Below are 13,761 nucleotides of genomic sequence, written 5' to 3' on the forward strand. Positions count from 1 at the left end.
ATTATTATCGACTTCTAGTTCTGAGAGTGGCCAAGTCCAGAGAAGTGAAAGCCAACAAGTACATAGAAAGGCAGCTTAATGGCTGTTATAGTCGTGGACAAAGGATTATATCGATGTCATGAAACAACTTTCATCACGCTTGGTGTTCCTGTTTGAAACCGAGGTTATATGTATCTGAACCAATGAGAAAAGGTGCCTAAAGCACCAGGACTGATTTACCACCTAATTGCTTGTGCATTTTTTTCATTGCTTCTAGGGTCAACCTGGAGTCATGGGGATGGAAGGGCAACCAGGACTCCCAGGATACCCAGTGAGTTTCTGGTTTCATGGTGGCAATTTGCAATTTATTTGGACTACATGGCATGGCATAAACACACAGCATAAAATACCTGTCCACATGCGGCTCAAGCTACAACTTGGGAAGTTTCTGACTTGCAGTAGAATATTATGCCAGCGGCTGCAATAATAGTGTGTGTGTGTGTGTGTGTTTTCTGAATAAATGAGGCTTATGTAGAGGATGTGAGCTGACTGAGTGGTCTGTCAACACATTGTGTGTTCACACTGCTAAATGAAGTGGTCACAAGTGGTCACCCCCAAATGGGATACAAGTGATTGGATTTCAAACGTCTCCTCATGTGTTCTAGGTTCGTTCACACCTGTACTTAAAACAAGCCACTTTTAATCGTCACGTGTTCAATCATCGTGTCACTCTGGATACCTGTTCATATCAGTTCAGAAGAGGGCCTTAGTTAGGTATGTAAAAATACACTTTCTCCTAAAATTGGAGAACCTTAAGGAGTATAAAGGACTGTATATTGATCAGACTCGATTCTTATTCATAAAGTTGGAGAGATGGATCTCAAATCAACATGGCTAAGTAGCCTCCTCTCTAGCGTTATGCCATAAACTATGTGGAATGGAAATCCTGAGTGTGAAACTTGGGGACGTTTTATAGCTCCCATTACTCTTCAGTGTTATCCAAGGAACAAAATAAAAACCTTGGTTAGTACTACACAGAGCAGGTGGAACTGAACTGAAAGTCTACGAATGTATTATTCCAGACAGGTTCACAGCATGGTCATGCCAACAATACAGTGTTTATGTTGCATAACTTGAACAGCTCATTTTGTCCCTTTTTGTGAGTGTGTATTTGTGTGTATGTCAGAGCTTCTATTCTCATTCATTATTGACTCAGATTGCAGAGTGATTTCTGAATCTGTGCCAAGAACATAAATCCTCAAGTGACAGATAAGAAGAGCTTCTCTACATGGAATTTTGTTTACATCAAACAGTTCTGATTACTATGTTAACAGCCTACACAAGGAACTCGCGTTCCTCAAAGAAACATGCTGCAGCCGGTGGAAGCATGGCAACTTTACTGTATACAGTCATCACATTTCTTTCTTTTTTTAAGGGTCACTTTGGCAAGTCTGGGCCCATTGGACCACCAGGGCCCAAAGGTGAAAAGGTAATACGATACCTGAAGTAGTGTTTGAAATAGAAATATTTGCATACTTGGATTTGGTACATTAATGCAAAGTACTTCAAAGTACAGTGTGGTCGCCTGTGATTGTACGTGTGTGATTGTGTGTGTTTTGGTACATTCCAGGGGTATCCAGGCGAGGACAATAAGACCCCAGGACCACCAGGGCCCTTAGGTGAACCAGTAGGTCTTGCTTTCCTTTAAACTCTCCTTTCTGAACACTCCTCGCTCTGTTTAACCCAAGACATTTAAATACCAGATTGACACTGGAAGTAAAAGTTAATCCTATTAGCTCTTGAGCTCAGCACCAAATGCGCTCTCTTTTTTGTGTCGGTGTTTCTTTTCCTCATTTGTCATGCACAAGGATCCGATTATCAGTCCGTGTGTCGCACTTGCAGACGGAACAATTAACCAGCTTTGTTGGAGGTTTTATCACAACACTGTCATAAACATAAATGTTGATAAAACTGAAACTGAAAGCTCATTATTCAAAATTTTAAATGTTTTAATTAAGACGAGAACAAGCGCCAGGGAAGGTGATTATTCACCCCAAATTACCTCAAGAATTATTCTGCTGTGACCAAGAAACCAAAGTCTTAGACTAATATCAAAAGAGGATCAGGACATATCAAAGAGTCTTAGCAGCTTGGGAAAGCTCACGGCTATACAGTAACATGACCATAATACTCTCTGAGGATGGATGTGGCCACTGAGACTGCCCTAAACAGGAACAGTCAGGGTTACTGGCTGTCTGCTCAGGTATAGAAAGGAACCTTCCTTATGAGTAAAATTAGATTATCAAGTTGGCAAAGAAACGCAGAAGAAATGCAGTAGAAAGTATGAGCAATACAATGACAGCCTCTGTTTTGTTGCAGCCCCAACTAAGACTTGTAGGTCACATTTATAGAATATGTTTTGTTTGTGTTGGCCTGAGGAATTACTGCCTTTAAGTCACAGCTCAGCTGAAGGTACGTGAAAGGAAGCCATGCGTGTGCTCATGTGCGTGCGTTTGTGCCTACACAGGGGCCTCCAGGTGAACGAGGAGAGCGTGGAGAACCAGGGGATGAAGGATATCAGGTAGACAAAACCATTAAGTCAACATCAGGCATATCGCACAGACACCACTCAGCCAGCTTTTGATGCTCTATTGAAACACTGCTCTGCTCAGATAAGGGCAGACCACACATGTTGGAGAGGATTACCAGATCCCCAGCAATAAGGCTGGGAAAATCTGGTGTTTTTGTTGCTTCATGCCTTTCAGGCCTCTGAACTCTTGGCTCTCAGAGAGGGTACGGACAAATCAAACGTTCACCGCTACAAACAAGCGAGTTTGTGTTTTAATTATTTTATTTTGACAAGTTGGCATTTGTAATGTTAGTCTAATCTATCAACATGTGAGGCTGCAACATGTTGAGAGGGCAACAAGTTTGACAAGTTTTTGAGGGTTTTGAATACACGTGTCTTTTGATGTGTTATTCTGTAGGTTCTTTTTAATGTCTTGTCCTTCTTTTGATTGATTTTATACATAAGACAGTTAACAAAAACTATAAAATTACCAACTCAAAGATTCAGAATACTGTACATGTACAAGCATTATTTTCTAGATTGATATGTTCCAGAATTGAGCCTGTATCTCATACCACAGTACAATTGTGTAACAGTTGTATAACCATCGTAGGCACAGTTCTGTAAGGAATCACTCGAAGTTATTCTCAACCAATTTCCATCTCCAGTGGAGGTTAAAGCCATAAAAACTAATACTTAGCTTGGCATTTGTTTCACCATTCCCCTCTACACTTAAATTAAATACCGTAATAGGTCACTTTTGGCTTTCTGTTGGCAAATTTATAGATGTCTTAGTATGAGCCACCAGTGGCCTGTCTTAATGGTATACATAAAAACCTGACTTGGAAACCGTTGTATATTGTTTTAGTGCTGTCGAGCTTGTAATTGAGTCCTTTACTTCATGTGAAAATAGTGCTCCTGAGAGTACGCATGCAGTCACTTGGCTTTGAGTATGGTCCTGCTAGTTTAGCGAAACACAGAGAATGACAGGTGTGTATAACCATATATTAAATTTATATTTCAGGGCCATGTTGGTACCATTGGATCTCGTGGGGCTGTTGGACCACAAGGCCCCCCCGTAAGTCAGACAATGCCTGTAGTACAATTGCTACAATATGGGATAATAATACTATACTCGTTGGTCTTTGTGTATGTTTGGTTAGTGTATTTAAATCACTGTATCAGCATTTTTTTATACACATGAAATAACCAATAGTGAACTAACTGGAAAGAGAAGAAAGTGTAATTCCATTCATTCTCTTGTATTTAGGTATATTTGCCCTTTTGTCATTTATTGTTGTTGTTAATTTTGTGGATTCATTAATTTTGTAATGTTTGTTTTTGTGTGTTTTCTATTTGTTCTCTTGTTGTGAAGGGGTCACCAGGCCTCGCTGGGGAACCAGGTCCAAAAGGAGAAATAGGAGTGCCAGTGAGTCACTGCGAAAATTGCATGTTCATCTTTTCACTCATGTGTAGTAAAGATAAAAGAGTGTAATATTTCTCTCTGCTAATGAGATGGAGGGACGGGTTCATACTTAACACAAGTGAAAAGAAATCTGTTTGTGTTTGCTGCCAGAATGAGACCAACCATGCATTTGTTAGCAAAGCACCACCATTCATTGTGTTAATTGATCATCATGTCATGCTTGATGATTTCTGCTGAGCTAAGTTCAACGCTTTGAACTTGACAGCCACTCTGGAAATACAACTCGTCACAGCCTTGTTTCTGTTGATGTTATGAAGGATAAGTTCCTTTTGTTCTTTGGTCCTTAGATATCATCTTTCTGTAATGTGTGCTTTCTTGAACTAACAGGTTATTTGTCTTGTCTGTTATTCCTCAAAGACCTCAAACTTGTCTCAGGCATTTGATTACCTTTATTTCCCCCGTGAAATAACTTTGAGCCTCCTCCAGGGTACATATAGCATTTTTATAGTGAAGAAACACAAGTTTCCAGATAGTTATCTCTGACATTCCTTCACGTATGAAACAGATTGCATCGATGATTAGTTCCCATACTAAGAAAGCATGTAAGTTTGATTTTTTACTGTGCATATGGACAACACACTGATCACAAAGGACTGATTTTAATTTATTTAATTTAGCATTTGCAGTTGGAACATTGATCCTGAAAAGTAGAACCCCAGTGGCCATGTGATCATCAGCTGCCCTCAGATTAATCAGTGTCAACTTGGCAGGGAAGTTAGCTAGCATGATGGCTAAGGAAGGATAGAAAATCAAGAAAATTAGTAATGATTTGTTTATCTGATTGTAATTAAAGTATTGAACAACTTTATTGAACAATTTTACTCACTACTTGTGCGGGATGTCAGCATGTACACCCATCTGTTTAGAAACGTTTGTAGCTTGCCAGGAAACACTGGAAATTTTTGGATCTGCAGTACTCCTCTTTCAGACTGATGGCTTCAATAAAGTGTTCCTTGAAGGATATCTGATTGGGACTGTAGATAAATAACCATCCAAATATATATTATTTTATTTTATTGTTATGTCTTTGAAGTATGCACATGTATGTAAATAGTGGAAGTTTCCTGTGATAGTTTTACACCACACACACCTTTTGAGTTGGCATATATAACAGATGTGTACACTATATCTCTTTGACTGCCTGGTCTAATACATTCCAGTCTCCATGAGACTTGTATTAGACATTGTCTTTAAAATTTAAGTGAAGAACAAGATATATAGTTCTCAGTGGGTTTTTTTTTTTCTGAGTACCCATGTATGTTTTATTCTTTCTGTGTTGTAGGGTGCAGCTGGAAAGAAAGGAGCAAGGGGTCTGACTGGAGCTGCTGGCACTGAAGTGAGTATCACACCATCTCAACTAACTGCATGGCTAAGAGAAACAGAAGATTCAGTAAAACAGAAAGCAACATTTCACAGTGGTTAGCTGAGTAATTTCAGCCTCACCAAAGTATTGTCTGTTTACAATTTACCAGCACTGCAGATGAAAAGGACAGAGATTCAACAGAGCTACTGAAAAGTGCAATAGGTGGGAGTAATTGGGGGAAAAAATAGTAGCGATGAATGATCTCAGTGCACACAAAACACAACAACCAGAAAATGAACCAACTCTTAATGCTGGATTACCTCCTAAATGCTACGCTACATGTATTCTATGTCATGCGATGCTTAAGTGGTACAGCGTAGCATTTAACACTAATCTCACTTAATTTAAAAACCCAACCAACACAGTTATGCATGAGGTTTGACTACATTTGAACAAGTCAAATAAAATGTGTTGACTGTAAAAGTAAAATGTAAAGAAGAAAATGTTTGTCGCATTCAGCAATATTGTACATATATATTGCTAAACCACGTCATCTGTTGGTTAGGGTCAGGAAAAGGATAATCAGATATTATTCGGATGTTGTTTCAGTCTCAGAATTCCAGATGTTGAACTTTGGTGCCTCATGATAAATGTCAGACAAAGAATATGAGTGTAGAAACCGTGTATAGTAGTAAGAGTGGAGGTGGTCATGCCTGGAAATGTGCCTGAGGCAGATTTTCAAAGTTTTGAATTGTCACATGCATTATCACAGGGACTGCAGCAATCAAATGAAACTGCAGCTACTTCTGGCTGTTAAATAGGATTCTGAAGTTAATTAAGATTTTAAAATGAAAGTTGTGAATAGTGTGTAAACAACCAGTTAACTGAGATAAAGTTGAATAAGAAAAAAAAAAAACTTTAACGTTAAGATAGTTACCACATACAGGTTAAGCCATATTTATCAGATTGCATTTGACTGACATTGTCATCTTCCAGGGCCTGACTGGTTTACCTGGGCTCATGGGACTGAGGGGTTATCCAGGGCCAGAAGGTCCCCCAGGACTGACTGGCTTACCAGGACTACCAGGAATAAAAGGACGGCAGGTAATTGGTGACATTATCTCATCAACAGCAGTGCATCGCTTAAGATAATTATTTGTTTATTTGACTTTTGGATGACCAGCAAATATTGACCTGGTTGGTTTGCATTCCATTTTTTGACAACTATATATTTATTATAAATATAAAGGGCAAATGTTTTTGATTGGGGTTTTCTCACCATCATAAATGTAGGCCACAGAAGGAGACAGGGCTTAACTTGCATAACTAAACTGTCAACAGGGCATTTCCTTAGATCTCTATAGCAGACTTGTGGTTTGTATTGGAAAGATTTAGGGAGGCTCATGCAGCAATGCAGCAGTCCACAAGTGCACTGACGTCTCAGGAGACACTATACAAACTTTACTAAACATTTACTCGTCATTCTAACCTTTACGACATTGTCCGCTTAGCACAGGTATTTCATTTGTAGCCTGTTTCCCCAGCCTGCCTCAGCTGTTTCGATCTGTTGTTTTTGGAGTTTTAGTTTGACTAATCATTAAATACTTTGTTTAATTTGATTGGCTTCCTCTGGTTGCAACGCAGTGGCTTAACTCAAGCAAACCAGAATGAACTGGGATTTCCTGCATGAATGTCTCTGTCTTTTCTTTTTCTGCCAAGAGTTGGAAAGCCAAGGTCTTTCATTTACAAAATTAATAATTTGGTATAAAAGTCAAGCAATTTTGGCAACACATGTTTTTCAGCTGGGGTGGAATTATATTGTTATTCACTAGAAGACTTCCACAAGTGTACAGTTCCCAGACCAGAAGGCTTTACAGCCCTTACCCCCTCTCTCCTTGGTAGTTATAAGTCACATAACAATGGTCATCTTATTCATTCTTTTCCACATTTGGACTGTGTGAAAATAGTGAGCAACAAAATCACTCCCTGGTTTCAAACATATTAAGCTGCATTTTAAGATCCACACTCTTATTTTGAAATTCAGGTATCACACAGGTGTTTCAAACACCATCTCATCAACTGTGACAATATTTAATTATGATCCATAACTACTGCATAGTATTTCTGTAATCCTATAACATCATGTTTTTCCTCTCATTTGTCAGAGCATGTGTGAGGGTTGAATAGGTTATTCTGATTTAATTCTCAGCACCAGCAGATTGTTGCTAGTCTCACCCTGTAAACCGACAATGGTGCAATTCCAACTTGGTTCCTTTCCTCACTGACTTTAAGGCACAGAAGCTATATGTGAGGCGACAACCTCAATCTGTTATTCCAATATCACTCACTCCGTTCTGCCTTACCGCACTGCTGATGGAGCAGAAACCTGCTGAGGTCTGCGATGAGAGGCAGTCATTCAGTAACAGGCACTGAGCTGTATGGATACACTTTAAGAGCAGGCCGTCATGTACCGCACATTTAGATTTGTTTTTACACATGAACAAGTGAACAATGTGAAATCACATTTCCAGGTTTCATTTTTTATTTTTCAGTACTTAGCCTATTGCATAGGTATAACCTAGATATAATGCTATATATAATGCTTGGAGTTGTTTCCTCAGCATTCTATCCATCCATTTGTATACAGGGAATATTCTCACTGCAAGGTAGTAGGCTCACTTGGACCAGTGGGTCCACATGCAGCGTCCTGGTAGCTCAGGGGATTTGGTTCCTTTGGTCCTTTGTCTTTATTGGTTCAGGGAGAACCCTTACTTAAGGCCAGAACTGCCATGGATGCATTCACTCCACCCTTGCACATTTCTTCTTGGGATTCAAACCAATGAAAAACCTTGGCCTCAAATAACATCAAAGGAGATTATTTATCTCTGCAGATAATTGAAATCGGCAGTGCATCAGCAAATACAGTGTAACCACAGGAAACCTCAGTAAACACAGAGGCAATTATTTAAAAATTGGATTTTCTAATGACCCTTAAACCTTTTACATTTAAAACCATTTTGCTTCAGTCTTTTAAACAATCCATCAATCCATTAAACTAATTCTCTTTGTGTATAAATTGAACTAACCATCCTGTAAATTATTTGTTGTTGTTTAACATTGGAAACAAATTTTTTTATTCCATTCAGGGCCAGAGAGGCTCGGTGGGAGCGGAGGGACCTGCTGCTCGTCCAGGTCCCAGAGGAGAGCTCGGACTTCCTGGACCACCTGGAGAAAGAGGACCGCCTGGCCAGAAGGTGGAAATGACCTAATCTGTTTTATGTTGTTGCAGTGTGTTTTGACAGATGAAAAAAAAAAAAAAAAAACATCTCAGCTGAAGAAATATTTCATGAATATTTTTTATCCTCTGTCTTTGTTGGTTCAGGGAGAACTCGGCCTCCCAGGGGACAGAGGAGCCTCTGGAATAAAAGGCATGGAGGGAGCTACAGGTGACCAGGGCAGAAAAGGTGATCCAGGACCTAAAGGACAACCAGTGAGTTCATTAAATCCAGGCATTTGTGATTTAGAACAAAAGTCTACCTTAAAATAAGCTTTTATCTATGGTTTGTAAAACACGTTTTCCTGTAAGAATGCTGTGAACGTTGTGGCAGGTGTTTTTTTTATTGGAAATTTGACTGAAACTCTTCGAGGTTCAAATATGTAAACAGCATTTTCTAACTAAACTGTGCATCAACAGCAAATCAATGGGTAGTCCCGTTGGATTTTAATGCAACATAAAAAGGCATGTATGTAAAAATGTTCCTTTTGATGAAACGCTGTCCTTCTGTTCTGTCCCTGTTTTGCCATTGGACTGATATATTTTTTTAATGGTTTTTATGTTAAAAAATGTTTTTAAATGTTGCATCTTCCACATGATTTTTTAATTACTCAAGTCATAACACTGGAGGTCCCCACTTTTCTTTTTCATCCCTAAGAATGTTCTTGTTAAAATAGGGTTTTATAAGCTTATATTCATTCTTGAATACCTCTCTAAATATAGCTTCAGGGGCCCATGTAGCCATTCTGTGGTGGGGTTTGAAATGTGAGCGTCTTGACACTTTTCCACCATGAGTGGAGTAACAAATTATCTGGGCGAAACCTGGAATGGAAACATTCCGCCTGTTAAGGCCAAGTTATGTAAGATCCTTACACTCCAGGGACCTGGAAAAGAGGTGCTCCACTTTACTTATGTAACTTCTCAAAGAATGAGAAAAAAGAAAATATGTTCAATCCCTCACTCTCACCTCCCTCCTCTAGTCATCTCCATTGATGCTCGTGAAACAGAGAGGAGACTCAGGCTCTTGGGTCGGATCCCTTTACACTTTGCAGTGAATAGAGTTTCCCAGCCAAAGTCACTGGTTTGAAAGTGGATCTGTCTAAAGGACGTGAATGACTGGCTGTACAAACACAGTGTCTGAAACTCTGAACCGCAGACAGTGCTCAGATACAGAATAAAGATATCCATCCCCACAAAATGTTCGTCTAGGAATGGTATGTGAGTTTTTTGCTGGGGATACTGTACTTCCACACATAAGCTTTGTGTGTGTCCTAGTTCTTTGAAAAGGACCATTCTTTTTATAAAGGCTATTATCCCTTAGTTCTCAGTCCTGCTGTGTCTGGAGCTGTAAAATAAAACACTGTATCATCTTATTATATGATAATCATACTAAATATCACTAAGTATCATTACGACAGCTGTGTGATGTTGTTTTCTGCTTTAAGGGGGAATCTGGAGATCTGGGAATGGTTGGTTTGCTGGGCTTTCCAGGGCCAAAGGTAAGAGACTGAATAGCAAACCAATGTTTAAACTATTAAAGATGATTAAAAAAAAAAAAAAATGAAAATCCCAGCCAATCTATAAGAACTCTTTACATTCAAACAGGGGCCGACTGGTGATTTGGGACTGAGAGGCTTCCCTGGTCCTAAAGGCCCTGTAGGGATTCTGGTAAGTTTATTACAATTCAAAATAATATTAGGTAGACACACCATGGTACTGTTTTCAGATGGACAGCTGGAAGTCAAACCCCACACTGGCACACATCAGAAGTTTGTGCGAATAGTTAGTCTCCAGTGAGAAGCGACTTCATAGGGACAGAAAGGGACGGGACGCCCCTGGGTGGAGATTGCACTGGACAACCAGGATGAGAACATATGAGACAATATTGCATTGAATTTAAAGGAACTTGGGACTCATTGGAATTGATGATTTCAGCGAACAGATGATTGAACAAGAGTCAGGATGTTGAAATTAAGACTGATTTTGACAGTGTGTTAAGTGATGAAAGTAATGGAGCAGCAGAAACCAAACTGACTTTATGTAATAGATTTATTAATTAGCTCAGGACACTTGAGATTATGCACATTGTAACTACTACTTTTCAGCATCAGTGTCTAGAAGGTGTAAATTCAAACTTGTTTGTTGATTCTCAATCTTATTTGTTTCAGGGATTCACTGGACCTGTAGGACCTGAAGGAACAATGGGCCCAATGGGAAAACCTGTAGGTTTCCATGTGTCTGCCTGTGAGAATTATACGACAAGATGGTTGTTATGGGATATAATGTCTTTATATTTTCTTTTTCTTTTCTGCAGGGGCCGAGGGGACCAAAAGGAAACAATGGCGAAATGGTAAGATGTAATTCAGGCCGACAGTCACAAACAAAAAAGTCTCTTAAGATCAGTGCAATAATTTTCCACATGTGTAATTACATAAAGATATACTTTATAACTACATCACAGTAACACTGAGTTACTGAGAAAGAGTTACTGAGAAAGAAGTGCTGAGCTGGTTATCAGCCGGGTTGTGGTTGTAAGAAATAGATGCTGTAGATGATGCCAACTGTGCTTAACAGATGCATGAATTTAAGCTGGGGTCTAGTGGTGGTTCTGTTTATGTGATCTGTAGATCACTTTGGATGAGTCACAGCTGTTCCATCTCCTGGAGCTTGCTGTGGGGCCTAACGCTACTTTCAGACCTTCTTGTGTAAACACCGTTGAGGAAAGGCCTAGTCAAAATGTTAGCATGGCAAACCACAGACCAGTCCTCATAGTCACTTCTATATCCCTGTTCCCAGTCTGTAATGTAAACTCTAGTTAGGTTCTTAGTTCAGCCTGAAACCCCTACGCAATTCACACTACCGCACACTCACTGAGTGGCCCCCTAATTCTACCCTTTCTCTCAATATTGATGTTGTCAAATATGTGCTTACTTTCACATTTATGGACCGGAACTACATGAAATCCCACCAACAGACTAAGAAAGTCCAGCTTCCCTGGTAGCCACTACAGAAAGGTGTTTGGTGCCTGGTCAGCCAGAGGGGGCACTAGGTGACCACATACTGAAGAATACTACTACTGAACCTCACAGCATCATAGAGATTGTTAAATCCATAACCATCCAAATACATCTCAGCTCTATCTATTGTGTGTGTTCATGTAAGGTGTAGTTAAAGCAAAGTGAAAGCAGTGGCGTCTTCACCAGAATAAAAGAAAATGTAATTTATGAATCACTTCAACGCTTTTTTTTTTTTACTTGTCTTACACTTTCAGGGGCCTCAAGGACCACAGGGAAGTCCAGGACCTAGAGTAAGTGTCAGCTTTAACTATCACATTTCAGCGTTTTTTCATTTTAAATTGTAACTTATGATGAGGTACCTTTTATTTTTTTGACTCTGGGAAAGCATGTAACAGTTTGCTGTCATTAGTTATATTAAACCGTTACAAGGCTAGAACCAGATTTATGATTCTTGTCTCGGTTCTTACATATACTTCCCCAGAACTGTGACTACATGTCACACACACCACAACAGCTGTAATTACTTGGAAGTTCATTTCTCAGCGGCCACATGAATATTTCTCCTTTCTTCTGCCTCCCATTCACCACCCACTCAGACATCCTTTCTTTGTTACAGTGATTTCAGTAAAGGTAACTGCTGTTCATCATTAGCTCCAATTCAGACTTCTCAGTTCTAGTCACCTCTGATGACAGTACAAAGAAAAACTCCTTTACAGAAGGATACCAACACATCAACACACCACATCTGATTGCCCTGTGGGCGGATGCACAAGTAAAAACCAGGATTAAGAAACTACTTCACCCCAAAGTCATTCAGCCAGGATAAGGCAGTTCAGCGGTTTGCACACTCAAACTTGTTCCTGTAATATAGCCTCACAGAACCCATTGACACACACTGTACATGACAGACCAGGAAGTGAACTGACCACAGCACGATCATTTTTCACTGCCTTATTCATTTTGTCTTCTTCTTTGCTCCCACCATAGGGACCCCCTGGTGCTCCCGGTCCAACAGTAAGTACTTAGTGTCAGTAACATAGAGAGACAGGCAGGATCAGCTGTACAGAGGAGTCTTGTTTCTGTTCTCAAATACAGGGGATTTGGACCAGAAATACTAAAAATATACAGCGCTTGCGTAATTTTAAAAAAGATATCTTCTTTCATGCAGCCCAGTGACCTGACCCAGTTATATGTTTATATCGTTCTGGTTGGTGTGTTATATTTCTGTTCTTTCCGGAAACCTAAGATATGTGCCATTCCAAGCTTTAAAAGACTTTCAGAGAAAAAGGAAAAATTCTTCCGGGATATGATAAAAGCAGGGCGAGCACCTGTTTCCTTTCTTGCTGTAGATGAGCCAACAAATAATTTGCTAAAATGATAAGAAAACTGACTAAATGGAACTTTGATCCTTTTCAGTAGCTGTCGATCAGGTGTCATTTTTCTGAGCAACGTTCTCCTGTTTGAACAGTTCTAAGAAGGCAGAAACACGACCATATGTTTACGCACATTAGGTGATAGCTGGGGTGTTTACACTGAGCTGAATGAGTTTTTCTTTCCCCTACTGAAGTCAGGAATGTGACGGTTTGTTGACACAAGACTTATTTTACTGCTGTTCGTAGGAATTAATGTGTATTCTGATTCTATGAAAGTTTTCTCTTTAAACTGGACGTGTATTAAACCGGTTATGTGACTATAACCGGTGAACAAGCCTACAGATTAAAATCTTTAATAATGAACAAGGCACTGAATCTGTTATTCCCTGAACATTATATGTTGATTTTGAATCCACAGAGGCAGATATATGATGACTCAGCAGTCTACAGTCTATCTGACTCCAGTGGCGTCCTCAGGACAGAGGTAGAGTTCTCACTGAGGCCACTATGTGTTGGAACTGTAATGGAGGCACCTCCAGTTTATTTGACTTATTTGATTGTTTTGTCTTTCCTTCCTTAACCAGAGTTTCCAGAACATGGAGATGAGCCTGCCGGACCAGAACACAGAGATCCTTAAGACCTTACATTACCTTAGCAGTGTGATTGAGAGCATCAAGGAGCCTCTGGGCACGAGGGAGAACCCGGCTCGGGTCTGTAAAGACCTGCTGGACTGTCAGCACAAGATCAAAGACGGTGAGTT

General features: G+C 39.8%; 1 protein-coding gene across 1 annotated transcript in view; it reads left to right on the forward strand.

The window, feature by feature from the left end:
• The window catches only part of LOC125009606 (collagen alpha-1(XXIV) chain), a 72,948-nt gene that overhangs the window by 56,795 nt on the left and 2,392 nt on the right, over nt 1-13,761 (forward strand). The window contains exons 40-57 of the mRNA XM_047587683.1: nt 257-310; nt 1,415-1,468; nt 1,610-1,666; nt 2,507-2,560; nt 3,573-3,626; nt 3,924-3,977; nt 5,317-5,370; nt 6,334-6,441; nt 8,484-8,591; nt 8,720-8,827; nt 10,057-10,110; nt 10,217-10,279; nt 10,780-10,833; nt 10,926-10,961; nt 11,883-11,918; nt 12,616-12,642; nt 13,420-13,485; nt 13,586-13,754. Coding sequence (XP_047443639.1) covers nt 257-310; nt 1,415-1,468; nt 1,610-1,666; nt 2,507-2,560; nt 3,573-3,626; nt 3,924-3,977; nt 5,317-5,370; nt 6,334-6,441; nt 8,484-8,591; nt 8,720-8,827; nt 10,057-10,110; nt 10,217-10,279; nt 10,780-10,833; nt 10,926-10,961; nt 11,883-11,918; nt 12,616-12,642; nt 13,420-13,485; nt 13,586-13,754 — 1,210 coding nt within the window. The remainder of the gene's footprint in view (nt 1-256; nt 311-1,414; nt 1,469-1,609; nt 1,667-2,506; nt 2,561-3,572; nt 3,627-3,923; nt 3,978-5,316; nt 5,371-6,333; nt 6,442-8,483; nt 8,592-8,719; nt 8,828-10,056; nt 10,111-10,216; nt 10,280-10,779; nt 10,834-10,925; nt 10,962-11,882; nt 11,919-12,615; nt 12,643-13,419; nt 13,486-13,585; nt 13,755-13,761) is intronic.

The sequence above is a fragment of the Mugil cephalus genome, chromosome 6, assembly GCF_022458985.1.
Source record: "Mugil cephalus isolate CIBA_MC_2020 chromosome 6, CIBA_Mcephalus_1.1, whole genome shotgun sequence".
Lineage (NCBI taxonomy): Eukaryota > Metazoa > Chordata > Actinopteri > Mugiliformes > Mugilidae > Mugil > Mugil cephalus.